This window comes from Eriocheir sinensis, chromosome 38, assembly GCF_024679095.1.
Source record: "Eriocheir sinensis breed Jianghai 21 chromosome 38, ASM2467909v1, whole genome shotgun sequence".
NCBI lineage: Eukaryota > Metazoa > Arthropoda > Malacostraca > Decapoda > Varunidae > Eriocheir > Eriocheir sinensis.
In genome coordinates, this window is record NC_066546.1 from 2,332,034 (window position 1) to 2,353,173 (window position 21,140).

Below are 21,140 nucleotides of genomic sequence, written 5' to 3' on the forward strand. Positions count from 1 at the left end.
GTGATAACCGATATTCGTTAACTGGAGACACAAATATAGGCGATAACCGATAACCGATACCGATATAAATCCACAATTCCGATACTAGCTAGCGATCAAGTCCGGCAGGCGAAAACGATAAGGTAAGGTGGGGTAAGATGCCCCCTGGGGTGAAAGGCCCCCCCTTGGTTTTGTCTTTCTTTTCTCAAGCAGTCACATGATCAAGTAGGCAACGCCAACTCTCAGTGCTCACAGGAACTACTGGAGTAAACAATGGACAGTTGCTCTGGCCACAAGGGGACATTTCATCTTTTTGACTAATTTCTTGTAAGTTTTGAGTGATTTTAATGATACCTAATTTACGACAAAGAACTGTAGAGTTAGCTATGGATTCTTTCTCTAAGATGTCTAGACCATATTGCATGTGATTATACTCTGCCTACTTACATTGTAGGCAAGATGGTGACATTTTGTGTATATATGAGTTGCCAAGGTAAGAGGCCCCCTGTACCTTTGGGGTAAGTTGCCCACAGGGAGGCCTTTTAATTACCCCACATGTGGGGTTATCTTGTGTAATTATCTCAGAGCTCTCATTTATTATCAGCAACTCATCCATTATCAGCAACAAAGAAAAAAACTCCATCTCCAGCTTCGTCTGATAAGGATGAACGGCCTTGTTTGGTGTGTGGGGAACCATTTGCTAATAGCAGACCTTCAGAAAAATGGGTCCAATGTCGGGGTTGTAGAAATTGGTCACATGCAGAATACACAAATGGAGTAGGCCTAGATCTGTATGTAAGTCAAAACTGCGAGTCTGATTAGACATTACAGTGTTGCTATAAATAAAAAAAAATAGCAATACTGTAATACCTAATCAGACTCGCAGTTTTGACGTACATACAGATCTAGGTCTACTCCAGTTGTGCATTCTGCATGTTTAAGTTTTTGAAAGGCATCCAGAAGTGAACACTTTTGAGTTTGAGACTATATGGAAGTTGGTGTTTTTAACTGTTTCAGATATCAATTTCAACAGAAAGGACATATTTTATCAAATTAATTGAATATTTAGTTCCATATATTTTTCATGAAAGTAGATGTTCCTTTTGTTACAAAAATTCAGAAGAAAGGAAAGCTAGTATAATATTACTCGTCTAAAAGAAGGGGATACCTTTTAGAAAATTAATTAATTGTTTAGTTTTACATTCTATTCATTTGGAGACACAGATTTGACTGTGTTCCTATATTTCACATCAAGAGAGATTTGTAGGGTATAGTTTTCAAAAAGGGAATACATTTTATATTTTTATAATGTGAAAAAAATATTTTCCTTATGTTTCTGTGAGTTTTATTATTGTAAACCAGAGTGAGGTAAAAGGCCTACCCAGTGGGCTTCTTACCCCACATGCGGGGTAAGAAGCCCCCTTTATTATTATTTTTTAAATTGTCATTATAATACAGTCAAAATCATAATGAGTGGATATAATATACTCCATAGATAGGGCTCAGCCTAGGATTTCAACAGAACTTTTTTTCAAAATTCTATTGCAAAAAATGTGGCTACAACAGGCAATCTCCCTTAAGGGGGGCAACTTACCCCACCTTACCCTAACTATTGTATGTTCAGCACTTGAACAGTGGAGCTGCTGAGTTGAATAAGAGCAGGTGATCTATTTTGAGAAACATTCATTGACGACGTAGGCTCACGTGGTCGTAGCCTATTCATGTTATCCGTATTATATTTTCTGACCACAAATTCCAAATTTCTGAAAATTATGATTGATAGACTTCATTTTCTGTTTATGTAGTACTTTTTTCTATAGCGTGTGTCATTTCTTGAATTCATGCAGGCTTGGGATTTGTGCCTTTCCATTCTTTACATATTTCCTCCTTGGTCACAAAACGGCAGAAAACGCTTCACGTACGTACTCTATCTGGTGTAAGAAAGCCACCACTGACTCGGCTGATGCCCCGGATAATTCAGTTAATCAGGTAGGTAAATAATGAAATAATGATTAAGAATAATTACTGCAAAACGAGAATCAGCAGCCAAGCCTAATCTGAAGCAATAAGTGACCCAGGTTTTTTCATGAGTTTGGAAGTGCTCACTTCAGTTCTAAGTGTCACTAAACCCTTGCCAGAAAAGCTGCAGAGGTCACAGCAAGAACTGATGGGTGCTCTTGGAAGTGTAGCTACACAGAGCTGCATAGATGCATTTCAGTCCTATCGTGATGGAAATTACAAATTAGTTCAACCAACTTTTTGCCCAAGCTGAGGAAAGTACGAGGATATCATCCAGAAGCCTTGAACTATCAGTGGTCATTAGATACATATAATTAAGGCTAACCCTCCATCAGCAACTCCATTGGAGTACTATCGAAGAGTTATTTTTCTCCCATTTTCGGACACTGCTATAGCACAACTCGGGGAAAGGTTTGTATCTAAACACTTTAGGAGTTTTTTGTTGGGAAATCTTGTTCCCTCTCAGTTGATACTGATTTTAGTGAACTGAAGGAGGCAGTTGAATTTTATGGAAAATTTCTTGATGGAGATGAACATCTCGTTGAAGATGAATATCTACGGGGGCGGAGTTATTGGAAGCGTCGTGAATCTCATGAGAGGTCAAAGCAAGTTGTTGAGACATTGGCATGTGCCAAAAAATTGGGCACATATCCAAATTTTTCCACCTTATTGCAGATTTGTTCAACCCTACCTGTTAGCACTTCCACCAATGAGCGATCCTTTAGTGCCCTTAAATTGCTTAAAACATACCTTAATTAGGAACACAATGAGTGAAAGTCGTTTAAATGGACTGGCCTTACTTTGTCTATTGTGACACAAATCTTGATCATGATGAAGTCCCTGATGAATTTGCACATAAGAACAGACGCCTAAATTTGAGGTAAACCAGTTTCAATGTACTGTTGTTAACAGTAACTAATCTAATTCACCTAGTTAATTTTTATTTTGTATTCATAAAATACCTGACCCAATTTCCATGTATCTTGTAAAAATATGTATTACAGCAGCAGCCTGTATAAACGAAGATTATACATGTTATATGAATTTAACATTTTTTTCCTTGCCAGTATACTACTTTTTCATCAGAACATGTAGTTCTAAAGTAAGTAGTGTTGTTTCGAGGGCAAATTTTTGCGGTCCAAATTACAGAAATGAGCAAGATTTTAAAAGTAATGTTCGCTCAAGTAACACAAAATTAGTACTTTTAAGATTATTTAAATCTCCCAGATTTATGTTGTACTTATATGCTATCAACAAATTCTTAAATATACAATGTATGTATATGTATGTATCAATGCATGTATGTATAAAAAATAATAAATTTACCCTAGCGATCTAACTCGAATCCTCAAGCTGTATGGGATCCCTGCACTTGCAATAATACTGGACGCAGAAAAATTATATATATTGTTACGCCACCCCCCTACCACACACCATCCACGGGCAGGCAGGCGGCGTGATCCCCAGAACAACCACACGGGCACCAGTCACTCACAGCGGCCCACACAGAACACCGAGGGGAGGAGAGAACGAGGCAGGGCACAAAGGATACACGTTCAACACTAAGTTCTAGTTTAATGACAGGTTCCTCACATAGTACAGCAACTTTCAAGGGCACAGAACGGTTAGTTAATCAGGCACAGTACAGGGGCACAGCAGACACGCACACCGGATGCACACAGCTCGCGAGCGGAGCAGCTCAACACTCTCTAAAGCCCCAAATACACTGCCGAACTTTGGCCACGAACTTGACGCCGAATCAGTTCGTGAAAAAATTCGGCGACCGGTTCGCCGACATGACCAAGATTCTTACAGTTTGTTACCATTCGGCGACACGTCGGCGACATGTCGGTGAATGCTCAAGATAATTCGGGGACAGTTCGGAGACATGTCGCCAACTATTCGGCGTCCATGCCGCCGAGCTCAAAATCTGAAATTTTAACGGTTTTTTTGTCGCGGAATAACTGGCGACAGATCTCCGAATTGTCTTCGCATGTCCCCGAAGTGTCGGCGACATGTCGGGGACAATTCTCCGACAGTGCCAAGATTTCTGACAGCTGATCATCTGATGCCCATGTGGCATATAAAAGCACGGGAATCCGCGCTTACCTCATGGACTACTACAACACCTGGGGAGCAGTGGCCTGGCAGGACAGAATTGTGGGCGAGTAAATACCATGTGTGGTAATATGTGTGGTAATATGTATGATAGTATGTGTAATAAAATGTATAAATGTGATTTGTTTTTGTTTTGCTCTCCTACAAATATTTTAAAATGAATGAATGTTTACGTAATATCAGCAAACAAACCAGTAACTGAAAGAAGAAATAAATCTAAATAACTGAAAATGAAACAAAGGTTAAATAATGGCAGAATAATGATATTAAGAAATAAATAAAGTAATAAATACTGAATTAGTTATGAAATAAATGAAAATGTTAGTTCCATACCTATTTTATATATTCATGATTCTTCTTGTTTTTCATATTTTCTTGTTTACTATTTATTATCATAGTATTATTTTATTCCGTATATATATCTATATCTATCTATCTATATCTATATATATATATATATATATATAGATATAGATAGATAGATATAGATATATAGATAGATAGATAGATAGATATAGATAGATAGATAGATAGATAGATACAGATATAGATAGATAGATAGATAGATAGATAGAAAGATAATACATAAATAGATAGATAGACAGACCCCCGTGTACACCTCCCACCGCGACCCGTTTGCCGTGTCGTGATTAATTCGCCGAATATTCGGGGACATGTCCCCGAATAGTCTTGGCCATTCGGTGACATGTCCCCGAATAGTCGGCGACAAATTTGCCTATAAAATTTAAATTTCAACGGTCAAAATTCGGCGACAATTCGCCGAACACCGCGAATCGGACGCCGAATTGTCGGCGACAATTCGGCGTCCATTTTGCATTCGTGCACATTCGGCGAACGGCCGCGAATTTTTCATGCAACATGAAACTTTCGTGGCGGTCGTGACCAACTGTCAAAAGTCGTGTGGTGGACGCAGACATGTCCCCTAACGGCCAAGAACAGGCAAGAAAGATGCCGAACTTGTTCGCGACACAGGATGACTTGCATATTCGCGCACATTCGTGAGCCAAAATTCGGCAGTGTATTTGGGGCTTAAGCCAGACACCCCACCCTCAACTGCCCCTCAGCCACCCTTGCTCGCAACAGCCGACTCAGCACTTCCCCTGCCCGGTGGCCGGAGGCCCCGGGCTCCCCTCTGTCTCTCTTGTCCCAACAAGTAGAGTTGCACCATGCTGAGCTAACATTGCATCATGCTACAATTTCATCACATTACACATACAATCATTCACATACAGCACATTCGTAACACTATCTCCTCCTTCAAAGGCAGTCGACCCGGCTGCCCCAACATTCAACAAACAAAACACATGAAATAAATCAAACTAATCAGTCCCTTGGGACATCACTAAAGTCTCTTAACCATCCCGGCCGTCGCCTCTCTCGCCGAGGGCGCCGCTGGGGAGATGCGGGCGGCGGCAGGCAGGCGGTGGCACCCAGAGCGGCGTCGTCGGCCCCAAGTCCTTGCTCAGGGTCGTCACTGACGTCTGCCGCTTCCCTCGCACCGCCCATGTTCTCGTTCGCCCCGTGGTCGACCTCTGACACGTCCTCGTCGCTGCTGCTGAGGCCTACGTCCCCTCCTTCCTCGCCGTGGCCCCAGGAGTAGCGCCCTGGACCGTGGTAACGCCACAGCCGGTCCACGTGGACAACAGACGGGCGCTTTCGTCCCCGTCGAATCTGGTAGGTGACGTCAGAGAGGGCTGCCACCACCGTGTACGGCCCCTCCCAGGGGCTCTGTAGCTTCGGTGAGAGCCCTCGTTTACGGCGGGGGTTATGCAGCCACACTGTCACTCACGGAGTACCTCACGTCCCTCATGCGCCGGTCGTATGTCTCCTTCATGGCCTGGCCTGCCATCTTGAGCTTGCCCCGTACGCGTCGGTGCACCTCAGCCAGGCTTTCCTGCAGTGCCGCTGCGAAGCCAGAGGTGACGGTGGGCAAGCTCACGTCGGGGGGCCGCCCCGTGGCCAAATCCACCGGTAGCCTAAGCTCCCGGCCGAACATGAACACAGAAAAATACATGCAATACACATAAATCAGTCTGTCCTCCACCACGTTCTCCACAGTCTCTTCTCGCGCCCCCAAGGGGCTCCGCCTGTCAGCCACGCCTTCGACCAGCCGCCAGTCCTCAGTGGGCTCTTCCACGCCATCCGCTCCACGTGACGCTCGGGACAGTCGACACCGGCTCCTGGCCTCCACCCTCGGGGCAAGGTGCCCTCGCCCGGCTGTGACTACCTCCCCACGCAGCCATGCTCGAAAACCTCCTGGAAGCAAAGGGCACCTCTCCGGTCACCCTCTCCAGCTCCCGTCCGAGGCCACCACAAGCCTTACTGGCCTGCGTCAGGTAGTCGAGGCCCAGCAAGCACGGCTCGTCTCGATCGGCGACGTCCATCGGCCGGCGCTCCACAGCGCTGCCTACGCCGATACGAGCCTCCACTGGCCCCTCCAGCAGCACACACTACCCCGGGTCAGGCCGCGCCGAGCACTCCTCAGCCCCCGGTGTCCACTGTCACGCGTCGTGGCTACAACCGCTAAGCCTCCCACTGGCAACACGCTGGTCGGGCGGCGGCAGCTTACTAAAGGCGGGGCCCGAGGGCGGGAGACGACTGGAAGTCGGCTCCCTTCTCCAGCCCGTCCGCGCTTCCCGCTCGCGCCGCGTCCCTGGGCCTGGGGCAGGCGCCACAGTCCTTGCAGCGAGGCTGGTGGGCACCGGGGCTCGGCCGGTCAAGGGAACACGTCCTTCGCTCCCCCAGGCACCGACTGCACCTATGCCCCCTCTCGCCACAGCCCCCGCACGAGCCACGGAGACCCTCCGGGCTCGCCTTCATCGACGCTGCCTTCATCTTCACCTTCGCCATCCGGCCCCGGAGGTCATGGCAGGGCGGGGCGGCCGCCGCTAGGCCGCTGGTCGTCGTCAATGCCCCGAACTCCAAGGCCCTCGTCAGCGCGTCGTCGGTCCACGGCAGGGGGTGAGAGTCCTCGCCAGTCTCGTCCCTCAGCGCCCGGCAGTCCGCACAGAAGCGCTGCGTGCCGTCCTTCTTCATATCCAGGACGACTGCTGAGGGCCACGGACTATCTGTCCGCTCCATCACCCCCTGCGCCGCCAGCTCGTTGACGGGGCGCTGCAATTCCTCCCGCCTGGCCGGCACGACACGTCGGGGCGGGCTCCTGGTGGGCGCACCATTTCCCGTGCTGATGTTGTGCTTCACCAACCCCGTGCAGCCCAGTAAGTCCAATCCACCCCCGCTGAACACGTCCGCGCACCGAGCCAGGGTGTGGCGCACCTTCGTCTGCGCCTCCGTCAGGTGAGCGGCGCTCCGGTGGGCCGAATCCTCCAGGAAGTTGGGCAGCGGCCTCACAGCGGCCGACTCCGCACTCCCCGACGCCTCCTCTTGTTTTTCCACCTCCTCACAGGTGCCCAGCTTGGCACCAGCGGGTACTTCCCGAGCCTCGTCGGAGGAGTTAGCCACCAACACCGTGACTGACTCCTCCCCCGCTCCTTCGAGACTCCGTCCGGCTGCCACACCACCAGGCAGCTGCAGGCCCTCCGTGGACTCCACCGTGCCTTCCGCTGGCATCGCGTCCGACCGGCAACACAGGACCCTGGCCTCCGTCCCCGGGGCAAGGTGCAGTCGCTCCGCCGCGACTACCTCTGCACAGCCGACCTTCGGGAGCAAAGGCGCCTGTCCGCGCAGCCTCTCCAGCTCCCGTCCAAGGTCGGCACAGGCCTCGCCCTGCGGCAGGTAGTCGAGGCCCAGCACGCACGGCTCGTCTCGATCGGCGACGTCCATCGGCCGGCGCTCCACAGCGCTGCCTACGCCGATACGAGCCTCCACTGGGCCCTCAGACTGCACGCAGTGCCCCGTGACGCCACACAGCCTCTGTGGAGCGTCCTGGAGTCGTGTAGCGGCCGGCATGTCAGGCCGCCCCAAGGTCCTCTCGGCGCTCCCCACCAAGCGGCCGGGCCCGTCCACTTAGCCCCGTAGCGCTGTTGTCAGCTGCAGCGCCTTCTCATCCTCGCCCCAGCCCTGGGCAGCAGCTGGCATCTTGAACTGGGCCTCCCATACCAACTTTCCGTCGTGCTCCGCTGGCTTAAGCCTCCCTGAGCGCGGGGAGGCCGAGGGGCCGCAGAGAGGAGCGGCCGGACCACATGGGCTGCAAGCCGGCCGGCATGGCGGAGAGGGAGGCGGTGAGAGAGGCAACGAGGCAGGGTTAAAGGGTCCGACTCCAGCACCAGCTGGACCCAAGGGAGCGGCTCCGACGGCTCCCCAGCCAACTGCAGCCTCCACCGGCTCCGCCACGACGCCACCAGGCTTCAGGGGCCCCACGCGGAGCGCCCCGCCAGTCCGCCACCCGTGCACCCGCCGCCAGCACACGCGACGCCTCTTGTTCCTCCCCGCACCACGATGCCACCTCTCGCTGCTGCCATGGGAGAGAGAGCGGACTACGTGACCTGGGAGCCGGCTGGCATGGAGGAGAGGGAGGGGGTGAGGGAGGCAACGAGGCGGGGGCTCCCCAACCTCCTGCGGCAGCTACTGGTTCCGCCACGACGCTACCAGGCTCCAGGAGTCCTTGCCAGGGGCCCCAGATAGGCCCCTGCAGGACCGCCGTCCCGGCGCTTCCTGCCAGAACTGAGCCTTCTTCCTCCGCGTGCGACGGTGCCACCTCTCGCAGCTGCCTCTCCGCCTCCCTCAGGCCTCGGACCTCGCCTTCCGGGGTCCGCACCTCCTCCAGCCGTTCACTCCTCGCGCTGTCGCAGCCCTGGTCGGTGTACTGCTGGGTTTCCACCTTCAGCGACGAGAAACTGCTCTGGAGGACCTCGGCAAGATGGCGTGCCCTCTCGTCTGCCCTCTGAGCCTGCTCGCGTGCCCTCTCGTCTGCCCTCTGTTCTCTGATCCAATTCCTGCCTCAGACTGGCCAGCATGGCAGCGAACAAGTCCATCTGGCTCGGCTTCGCATCACCCGCGTCAGCCTCGGCCTTGCCCGTCTCCTCACCCTCACGGCGACCATTGGGGGACGCCATGACGACTCGGCGCGCTTCACTGTTCACTTATCCCACTCCTTTGACACCAAGTGTTACGCCACCCCCCTACCACACACCATCCACGGGCAGGCAGGCTGCGTGATCCCCAGAACAACCACACAAGCACCAGTCACTCACAGCGGCCCACACAGAACACCGAGGGGAGGAGGGAACGAGGCAGGGCACAAAGGATACACGTTCAACACTAAGTTCTAGTTTAATGACAGGTTCCTCACATAGTACAGCAACTTTCAAGGGCACAGAACGGTTAGTCGCAACAGCCGACTCAGCACTTCCCCTGCCCGGTGGCCGGAGGCCCCGGGCTCCCCTCTGTCTCTCTTGTCCCAACAAGTAGAGTTGCACCATGCTGAGCTAACATTGCAACATGTTTCACATACAATCATTCACATACAGCACATTCGTAACACTATATATATATATATATATATATATATATATATATATACATATATATATATATATATATATATATATATATATATATATATATATATATATATATATATTGGCCCCCCCCTTTTCAATTTTCTGGGTACGCCAGTTGATAAAACAGAACCAAAATTCCCGCTGCAGCATCGCCAATCATGGCGGCTGCCGCATACCGCGCCATCACTGTTGTAAGGATTTCTGTACTTTAAATTTCCGACGGGTATTACACACAACAGACATCACAGAATAGTGGTGAGTAAGCATATTAAGGTTCAGAATGTAAATACAATATAATCCATTGTTTATCAATACATTATGTTGTCATTACCACTGTTGTCAGTGGTGTGTGTCAGTTACCTATCCTATACCTACTCGCTGAAAGGAGAGGGGTGACGAGCGTCAGTTTCTTTTCTGAGATGGAGGGAACTTAATTCAACAAGATGGATTATAGTTCAACTTAAAAATCTATTGTTTTTTGGGTTAAGTAGAGGTTGTTTTCGATGCTCGTGTAGCGGGATTGCAAGCTTCCCCTTGGCGGCGCTGCCCCGGGGGCCGCCAGCAGTCACCAGTCAGCTGTCAGTGTCAGTGCTAGGTGTCAGCTGGGCGCCTCCCCTGCAGTGTTGTGCTGGTTGTTTGGAGTCACCCTCGCCTGTTGACCCCGGCCCGGAGCATGGACCTGGACGAAGACTTCTGCCTGGAGGAGGACAAGCTGTGAGTGGCTCCGGCAGGCTAAGTATCCCGCCCAGGGCCCGGCCACAGGCGGCGGCGTGCGGCGGACTGCTGTTATCGCCGTGGCGTGTGGCTGCTGGGGCCGTGACGTATGGTGTGTGGCAGCAGCTCGGGCCGTGACGCTCGTTTCTGCCCGAGGCCAGCCCCACCACACACGCGGCATGTTTAGGCGGGGCAAATACTGAAATTGATTCAGAGCCTGTCTTACCTGAATGGGGACATGCCCCATCCAAAAACTGTGTGATGTCTTCAACCAAAACTGCAGCTGATGAATTTTCATGAATATGGTCAGATGGTTGGCTAATATGACATCACAAGATGGCATGGACAACTTCTAATTTTGGTAAAATTCTAGTGTTTGCCCATACTCCCCCCTCCCCCTATACAAGCCTGGGGACCTGGTGGGAACATGGGGCTTCGGGTGGGGGACACGAAATCCGTTGCAATCGCGTATTTTTTTTTAGTGAGGGGGGGGATAAAAATGGTATTATTGTAGGAGTACACCAGTCTAGAGATGGCTTTTCTTACCCTGACCATTAGAAAGAGCTCCGCATTCTGAGTAAATTCATCCCCATAAACACCCCTCGGAAATCATTTATAACGGAGGGAGGGAGGCCGTTAGGTTAGGTTAGTTTTAGGTTAGGTTAGTGTTAGGTTAGGTTAGTTTTAGGTTAGGTTTGTGTTAGGTTAGGTTAGTTTTAGGTTAGGTTAGGTTAGGTTAGGTTAGTGTTAGGATAGGTTAGTTTTAGGTTAGGTTAGGTTAGGTTAGGGTTATGTTTAGTTTAAATGCACCTGTGTGGACGAAACTAGTTTTTTCTGGTAGATTTCGGTCTGTTTTGAATGAATGTGCTCTAAATTTTTTATCGCAAATCATTAGTCTCTTGGTTGGTAGGGTATAATAAAATAACGTGATTTGCGATAGAAATGACACGCATATTCATTCAAAACAGGCCGAAAACTACCGAAAAAAACTAGTTTTGTTCGGAAATGCGAGACTGGTGAAGTGCTACAAATTTACCATAAAAATTCCCTAAATCTAGGGATTTTTCCTCCCACCACCAATAAAAAAGTGTTTGCGACGAATTTAGTGTTTCCCATATGGAAACCACGCACTTACTGGATCCCCAAGCTTGTTTTGGGAGAGAAGCGTAGTGAACCCAACAAACGATGGTCACCTCACCATCTGGCGTGGCGCTAGAGGCCATCTGCGCTCACACAAACCGCCTACACCACACTCATACCCTTTCTCTCTAGTAGGGTGTCACCTCATCACAAGGTTTCTGTCCTCCAAGTAGAGTCCGTGGCACCAAATACAGTGTATCTTCATTGTTTATCACTGACACAAGCAAAACCACTGGCTAGCCTTGATCCGTCCAACGCCGCGCCTTAAACAGTACTGCGGGTTCTAGAGCAAGTGAAGGCTCTCGAACCTCCTGCCCGAGCTGTTCGAACGCGTGAATCCTTACTGACTGCATGTTGAATCTGCTTCACGGGTTCGTATTCCCAGCATACAAGGTGATTGTGGATATTGACTCCGTACCTCCAGAATACGATAATACGCCTCCATATATCATATATAGAGTTAAAAAAACAAAATACATGTCCCTCAACCATAACATGAAGGCAGAAGTACTTAAAAGTAAAGAAGAAGCCGAATTGATCCCCTTCCCCCAACGATCTTGGGGGACCCGCAGGAGGTCGGGGTATTTGGGTGGGGGAGCATATTTAAACTACTCCAACCGACTTTACGACTTGCTAACGGGGGGCTTTGCCCCCTTCGACTCCCCTGATAACCAAGTGGGGGCTGCGCCCCTCCCCTGGACCCCCCCTCTTAAAGTACCCCAACCGAAATTTATGACCTAACAGCTAACTGAGGGACATTGAACACAAGTAACCTGCGTTCGAAGCTGCTTCACGCGTTCGTATGTGATACCAAACCTGCTTCACGCATTCGTAAGTGCTACGAGTAAGTGAATACATCGTATATGACGGTTGCAAGATTCCTATGACGTTACTTACCGTTTAGATGCTTCATTATGACCTTAGTACTGTTGCAGGGGGCTTCGCCCCTCTTGAATCCCCCTTTGGTATGGAGAGTGAGTGAAATTGCGTGGTTTCTGTACTACGTTGTAAAAAAAAACCAGAATGTATGAAATTTCCCTACATCTAAGTAATTGTAAGGAATTTCCCTACATCTAGGGTATTTTTCAACCCCCCATAGCTCAAAAACTATGCATTTGCGACGCATTTCATGTTTACCACCGCATTCCCCGAAGTCTCAATGGCCCCCTAGCCAATTTTGGTTGCGAGGGGTGAGTATGGGCAAACACTAGAATAATACCCTAATTTTCAATACTGGGTCAATAACAACAATCCAAACAAGACACCCAAAGAACAACCAAACCACTTGGTAATTTACTCAAACTCGTATAAGATCTGACCAAGATGCTTGCGCAGCTGGTGCTTGAAGGAATTCACTGAGATGACAGAAACAACAGAATCCGGCAAGCTGTTCCAAATGTTAATCACTCTCAATGAAAAGAAGCGGGCTCTCACATCAGTGTTACAACGGGGAACAAAAAGTTTATAGGAGTGACCTCTAGTGTCCCTATTGCGATTTCTCGTCAGCAAATGATCAAGATTCGGACAAAGTCCTTTTACTATTTTAAACACCATAATAAGATCAGCTCTGTCAGGGGAGCTTGCCCTTCCAACCACCCCTCCCATAAGGGAGCTTTGCCCCCCGTGACCCTTTCCTAGTCAGGTAGTAAGCCCTTCTGGTCCCTATTATTTTTAGGCAATTTGACAGCCTTTTGATGATCTGAGGGACCACTGGTATTTATCCCCTTCTCAGGTGTTTGACACTTTCTGGTAGCTACACCATTGCACTCCAGTGTGTGATATTACATTTGGTATTTATGTATACTATTTGGTTTATGGTCATTTCGCCCACACGTAAGAATCAATTCGCCCACATGTAAAAGTCAACGTGTCCACATGAAAGAGTCAGTTCGCCCACATGTTCCATCATGTCACGTCCACATTGTTGGAGTAGTCATATACTACGTAAGTGGTGTGTAGTTCGAGAGGCCACCACCAGGGCAATGCAGTAATAGAGGGCTTGTTTGGGCTTTTATCGAGTGGTAAGTAAAGAATTAATAAAGAAAAGCTGTATATAAGTTTATTAAATCCGGTAATTTTTTATGTCTGCCTCCCCCATCTGCCACTCTAGCCCCCCGTACCCCCTAAGACAAATCTAGGGACCTGTGGGGAATCAGGGTTTTTGTGGGGGAGCCAAATTAACTGAAAAATGGGCCTCCAAAATTTCCCTTAAAAATTTCAAGATAGTGAAAATTCCCTAGTCGAGGGGGGCAAGGGGGTGAATCTGTAGCAGTCACTGCTCGAATTCCGTGCTCCTTCCCCTCAGTGACATAAGAAAATGGGGTGCTGTAAACACAAACTAAGATTATCAGTGTTTTTATGTTAAATGTTCATCGTCAGTACTTGTCTCAGTCCGTGTCGCGTCTTCATCGTTAACTTTCCTTGTCCTTGTTTATCTTCCACTGTCAGTCTTCGTCCTTCTATTGTCAAATTATACACATAGTTCCACACATACACATCAACACCTATGTCACCCACATTTCACAACATTCACACAAACACTTAAACAAACACCTATTCTATGTGCCATCCTTGTCCTAATGACCTTTGTGATTTTTGTCCAATAAAGTAACCCTGGCGGATATTACTTTATCCGTGAACCGATTTGCACTTAGAACACTCGCTACCACCAACAATTGGTGACCCCGGAGTGACATAAGTACTGACGATGAACATTTAACATGAAAACACTGATAATCTTAGTCTGTGTTTACAGCGCCCCATTTTCTTATTTCACTGAGGGGAAGGAGCACGGAATTCGAGCGGTGACTGCTACAGATCAGTGAGAGGCGCTAGCATATGCCAGGAGCCGCGGCAGTCATGAGTGCATTGAATGACTGCATGGGAATGCGCTAGATGCCAGCGAGCCGGGGGCCACAGCGAGTTGAAAAGTGAGGGGCGCTAGCATGTGCCAGGAGCCACGGCAGTCCGTGAGAGTAGAACGAACTGCGTGTACTATAATAGGCGATGGCATGTGCCAGGGGCCTCTGTGGCTCGGGGATTGAACCAGTGTTCAAAAAGGCACTGTAACACAACACTGTACGCTTAGTAGGTTGAACTGTTGCTGGACACACTGCACTATATATGAGGATCCACAGGAGAGTAAGGTAATCCAAGAGGGCGGTGGTAGTTCCAGGAGGCGGTGGTTAATCCAGGGGGCAGCTAGTAATCCCAGTGGGGTGTCACATTGTGTTTGCGTGTCTCTCTGAGTCTGTGTGGTGTGTGGTGGCGTATACACTGAGTCTGTGTATGGCGTGTACACTGAGTGTGTGGCACTGTGTTAATCGGTTCACGGATAGAGAAAGTCATATCCGCCAGGGTTACTTTATTGGACAAAAATCACAAAGGTCATTAGGGCAAGGACAGCACATAGAATAGGTGTTTGTTTGTGTAAGCGTTTGTGTGAATGTTGTGAAATGTGGGTGACATAGGTGTTGATGTGTATGTGTGGAACTATGTGTATAATTTGACAATAGAAGGACGAAGACTGACAGTGGAAGATAAACGAGGACTGTACCTTTATCTCCAGTTTCCTTTCTGACCGTTCTATTTCTGCCGTGGTAGACGGTCACTGTTCTTCCCCTAAATCTATTAACAGTGGTGTCCCACAGGGTTCTGTCCTATCTCCCACTCTTTTTCTGTTGTTCATTGATGATCTTTCCAAAACGAACTGTCCTATCCATTCCTACGCCGATGATTCCACTCTGCATCACTCAACTTCTTTTAATAGAAGACCCACCCTTCAGGAACTTAACAACTCAAGGCTGGAGGCTGCAGAACGCTTAGCCTCAGACCTTACTATTATTTTCGATTGGGGCAAGAAGAACCTGGTGTCCTTCAACGCCTCAAAAACACAGTTTCTCTACCTATCCACTCGACACAATCTTCCAAACAACTATCCCCTATTCTTTGACAACACCCAGCTATCACCTTCCTCAACACTAAACATCCTCGGTCTATCCTTAACTCAAAATCTCAACTGGAAACTTCATATCTCATCTCTTACTAAATCAGCTTCCTCGAGGCTGGGCGTTCTGTACCGTCTCCGCCAATTCTTCTCCCCTGCACAGTTGCTGTCCATATACAGGGGCCTTGTCCGCCCTCATATGGAGTATGCATCTCATGTGTGGGGGGCTCCACTCACACAGCTCTTCTGGACAGAGTGGAGGCTAAGGCTCTTCGTCTCATCAGCTCTCCTCCTCATACTGATAGTCTTCTACCTCTTAAATTCTATCTTCTATCGATATTTCCACGCTGACTGCTCTTCTGAACTTGCTAACTGCATGCCTCCCCCCCTCCCGTGGCCCTGCTGCACTCGACTTTCTACTCATGCTCATCCCTATACTGTCCAAACCCCTTATGCAAGAGTTAACCAGCATCTTCACTCTTTCATCCCTCACGCTGGTAAACTCTGGAACAATCTTCCTTCATCTGTATTTCCTCCTGCCTACAACTTGAACTCTTTCAAGAGGAGGGTATCAGGACACCTCTCCTCCCGTATTTGATCTTCCTTTCGGCCACCTCTTTTGTTACTTTTTTAGGAGCAGCGAGTAGAAGGCTTTTTTTTTTATTATTGTTTTCTTTTTTTGTGTGCCCTTGAGCTGCCTCCTTTGTTGTAAAAAAAAAAAAAAAAAGGAAAGTTAACGATGAAGACGCGACACGGACTGAGACAAGTACTGACGATGAACATTTAACATGAAAACACTGATAATCTTAGTCTGTGTTTAAAGCGCCCCATTTTCTTATGTCACTGAGGGGAAGGAGCATGGAATTCGAGCGGTGACTGCTACAGGGCCATCACTTTATGCAAGTATTTGTACATCCCGTCATCATGTGTATGCATGCAGAAGACAAACCTCTTGAACCTATACTATTAAGACAAGGAAATTACGGTAAAACATAGTATACATATAAAGTGGTCAGGTTGTTATATTCTAGGATAAAGTCCCGTCCACACGAATATACATTGTCTGCAGACAGTGAGTAAACTTTTGTACGTTTAGTGCATGGTTACTGCTGCACCATTAAAGTTACTAACCTTTCTCCATATAGCCTGTGTCCAATGGAAAATGCACCCCTTGATCTCAGCGTTACCCAAAAACTCAGGCAAGACTTTCCAACTTGCTTTCTCATGGTCAACTGTTAAGTGTTGAACACAGGGCTCATTTGGTAGACTGGCTAAAAGTTCCTGGAAGACCTTTTGGTTCTTTGTACCGGAAATTAGGACAAACAATGAGGGCACCTCTTTTGCATAGTCCTCTGCTCTCACAAAAGCGTTGACTGTCATCAGCTGTATAAATGGGTGCCTGCACAGCTTAATCAAATGCACCATCAATGTACCATGATTTTGCCTTTGTAAGATGTCCTATTTGTTGTGTTATTGCAAAGATCAGGTGGCGGCGTTCATGAACCGTAGTTACATCAGCTCTAAGGAAGTCGTCAGGAGTATGAGCTGCATCAAGTTCAAATTTCAGGTCTTTTGGTTCTGTCGGTCTTAACTTCTGTCTCTGCCTGTTCGCTGTTCTTGCCAAGTGCTCGGGCTTGGTCAGAATAGGGTGTGGTGCGTTTCCCATCACTTGTAGAACATCATCCACTATAGCAGACACTGGTTTGAATATTTTTTTCTTTTTTTTTTTTACGTCTTGGCCTATTGTGCTGGTAGGCTTCTTCCCGTTGGATCCTGATGGTCGGTCCAAGGCTTCTTCCCGGTGGGGCCTGATGGTCGGCCCAGCCCGTTCTGGTGCAGGCGAGTGTTTATAATGGCGCCATCTTGCATTGGCTCATGCTGCCCTCCCGGAGCTCATCTCTAATCCTAGAATCTAGAGTCCGGGTTGATAGATGGTCTTCTGGACAGCATGTGGGTAGTTTTAAGCCACTCGGTGGCTGCTGAAAAATCCCAGCTTGGTGGCACCGGTCGGGGATTGAACTCGCGTCCTCCTGAACGCGGGGCCGTCTTGCTATCTGTTCAGCCACCACCTCCCCCTGTACTGCCAATTCCTTTACCTGTGCCCTTACTTTAGGGGCTATAGCAGAGCCTGTTGATGCTGGATGGTTGTGGCATAAGTTGCTCTTTACACGTTTTCATTTCTCTGGGTAACTACTGCCTTGCACGGGTTACTTTTAGGACAGACAGTGCACTGCCAGTATGTTACATTTGAATGTTGCATTTTTTGTTGTAAGTGTACCCGAGACTGTCAATGAGCTTGTCTCTACAATGCTGGGTGCCTTTCTCAATGTTATGGAACATAATTTAACTTTCTGACTGCAAGTCAGTGTCCTGTATGGCAGGATCTTCAATTGAAGACTCTAGTTCCATTGGAAAGTCTGGTGGGTCATCAATTGAAGTTTTTTATTTATTTATCTATTTTTTATTTATTTTTTTTATTTTTTTTATTTTTTTTTACATCCCTGCCTATAGCGCCGGTAGGCTTTCTTCATGGGCCAGATGGTCGGCCCAAGCCCGTCGTGGCGCAGGCAATTGTTTATTGTGGCGCCTGTTATGCTTGGCTCATGCTGCCCCCTGGAGCTCATTCTTGATTCGCTGGACGGTTTCTTCTCGAGTCCGGGTCGATGGGTGGTCTTCTGGACAGCATGTGGGTAGTCTTAGGCCACTCGGCGGTGACTGAAAAATCCCAGATGGTAGCGTGGGGATTCGAACTGACGTTGTTCATGGAGTGGTGAATGTGAGCCCCGCACGCTTACCACTCAGCCACCGCCTTCCCTGCAGGGGCACGTGGGTCTTGTTCCCTTGTAGGGGCGGCTGGGTCATCAACTGAAGACTCTTCCACTGGAGAGGAGGTTGGTTTGTCAGTGAAGGTGCAAGAATTACAATTCCAATCAATGGAAATACCAGATTTCACAGCTGTCCAGTAATCAGCATGAAATACACCAGTATTACATATCCTGTGCTGCCACCTCCCACACATGTCACACTGGAGACCTTCTTGCCTTGCCCGTATGGTACAAGGCACTGAATACACTCATCTGAGCAGTCTCCCATCTTGCCAGGAACTACAGTACCCTCTCGAGTTTCGCAATCCACGAGTTTCGCGGTTAGTCCTAAATTCTTACCATTCCGACTTTCACGCATTATCACCCCAAGTTTCGCGCTGCTTTGACACGTACGGGTCACGTCTACTTACCATCGGCGTCACGCAGGCTACCTTTAAAGGTAGTATCACACTGGACATTTTCCTCCAAACATTGTGGCTATGGCAAGAGAGAGAGAGAGAGAGAGAGAGAGAACGGGTCATTTTGAAGCCGCAGTTGAAGGCAGTTGCCTTACGATTGGCTGCCAGTTCTGAAAACACGCTTGTGATTTGCTAGGAGTCCGATGATGTCATCGCCAACACTCATCCTATCAGCAGCTTCACTGCCCTAAGGCGGTGTCACAATGGCCTGTTACATCCAACTGTTGGGCTACGGGCAACGCCCGTATGCCCAACCGGGAGCGAGTTCACGGTTATCCGTAAGCTTTTTCTTCCCACCGCATTGGCGCCACCTAGGGCAACCGGCAACTCCAACTTTTCCTGGTGTGCGTTACACATGGCCAAGGTCGGTTGCCCGTATCCACATCCACAACGTAAACAAAGCACTTGCCCTGTATCAACATGGCGTCGTCTGCTTAAGTAAGGGCTGTAGCGGCTTGTGCTGCCATTACCCAAGTTATGGACTTGTTGCTGCAGTTAAATGGAAGGAAGAAACAGTTGTGGGTGTGGTATGTCTGTGGTTCCACCATGCCAGTTCTCATTGTCACCACTGCGTGTGTGTGGCCAACCCCCCCATCTTGACTCAACCACATAAACACATGGATCGAAGAACAACAGACACACACACACACACACGCACACCATTCTCATTAGGAACCATTGCAGATGTTTCTGACAAACAGAAACGACTTCACCATTTCTTGAGTGTGTCAGAACGTATTTGGTGAGTGGCTCACATGAACCAAACCTAGCTCTTGGCAAGAAGAGAGCAGTCGTCTTTAACACTGCTCTCTTCTTGCCATTAGGTAAGTTTGGTTTGTATGAACCACTCACCAAATAAGTTCTAACACACTCTAGGAAATGGGGAAGCCATTTTTGTTTGTGAGAAACATCTGCCATGGTTCATGATGAGTCTGGTGTGTGCGTGCGTGTGTGTGTGTGTCTTTGTTGCTTGTTTATGTGGTCAGAGTCTAGATGGGTGGATTGGCCGCTCATGCACAATGGTGACAATGAGAACTGGCACGGAGGACCCACAGACACACCACACTCACAACAGCTTCTTCCTGCCATTTAACTGATGAAACAAGTCCATAACTTGGGTAATGGCAGCACAAGCCGCCATAGCTGGGCACGATAAAAGGAAACCTTATCCCCGATAACCAATATTCGTTAACTTGAGACACAAATATAGGCGATAACCGATACCCGATATAAATCCACAATTCCGATACTAGCTAGCGATAAGTCTGATAGGCGAAAATGATACTATATTGATATTTCAAATAAAAAAAACATAAATGAATTCAAATTTTCATTATCTGTATTTTAGAAAACTTACAAAACCTGAAAACCACACGTTGACACGTACCTATGGACAGTAATACTAGAAACGCCTGAACCGGTGTTGTGTTATTTGGCGTCCCCACCGTCAAAAGCTGGCGCTTTTGTTTACAAACACTGGTCTCTCGTGAACTGCAGATGCTCAGACCAGCAAGCGTAGACCTGTACAGTCTCACAAAGCTTTTTAACCGTAATTAAGAGTTGCTGGAAGGCTGAATCAGATATACAGTACCACTACCACCATCCCTGCTGTTTCTAGAACGACACTCTGTACGAGTTGTACTTATATGTACGGAGTGTCGTTCTAGAAACAGTGAGGATGGTGGTACTGTATGTCTGATTCAGCCTTCCAGCAACTCTGAATATGTTAAAAAGCTTTGTGAGACTGTAAAGGGTTACGCTTATTGGTCTGAACATGCACAGTTCACGAGAGACCAGTGTCTGTAAACAAAAGTGCCAGCTTTTGACGATGGGACACCAAATAACACAACACCGTGTGCCTTAAATACCATGGCATGCTTACAAATGAATATGGAATATCAAATTTGAGGCAGTGAATAATCATTTTTGGGGCAAAGTTAAATGATTTTTCTCTGATATATTGATTTTTGAGTCTAACATAAATAAATAACCTAGTGTTTTGATGTTGATGATCTAAGTATGAAATCTCTTCACCGAAGCCCAGTAGGGAGGAGACGTTTTTTTTTTTCTGAGAGGCGGAAAAAGTAGCAGTTATCGCTAGTTTGGTTACAAAAGTAATGAAGATACCGATATATATTTAAATAAGTAGCGGATGGCCGATAACCCGATTTTGTTATCAGCGTTAAAGTATTGCGATAACTTATCGCGATAACTTATCGCAATAACGCCCAGCTATGCAAGCCGCGCCAGCCCTTACTTTAGCAGATGACGCCATGTCGATACAGGGCAAGTGCTTTGTTTACATTGTGGATGTGGATGCGGGCAACCGACCTTGGCCGTGTGTGACGCACACCCGGAAAAGTTGGATTTGCCGGTTGCCCAAGCTGCCGCCAACGCGGGGGAAAGAAAAAAGCCGTGTAACACTAGGTTACGGACAACTGACAACTCGCTCCCAGAT

At 48.1% G+C, this 21,140-nt stretch overlaps 1 protein-coding gene across 50 annotated transcripts in view; it reads left to right on the forward strand.

The window, feature by feature from the left end:
* The first annotated feature begins 10,142 nt into the window (after positions 1-10,142).
* Positions 10,143-21,140, forward strand: part of LOC127008532 (PRKCA-binding protein-like) — a 47,616-nt gene continuing 36,618 nt past the window's right edge. For 49 of the 50 annotated variants that reach the window (XR_007761136.1, XR_007761140.1, XR_007761144.1 and 46 more), the window contains exon 1: positions 10,146-10,313. Coding sequence is in view for 1 of the 50 variants with exons in the window: in XM_050880702.1 (XP_050736659.1) it covers positions 10,273-10,313 (41 nt within the window). In the remaining 49 variants the exon portion in view is untranslated. Of the gene's footprint in view, positions 10,314-21,140 lie in introns of all 50 variants that reach the window. The other variant, XM_050880702.1, reaches the window with a different exon arrangement.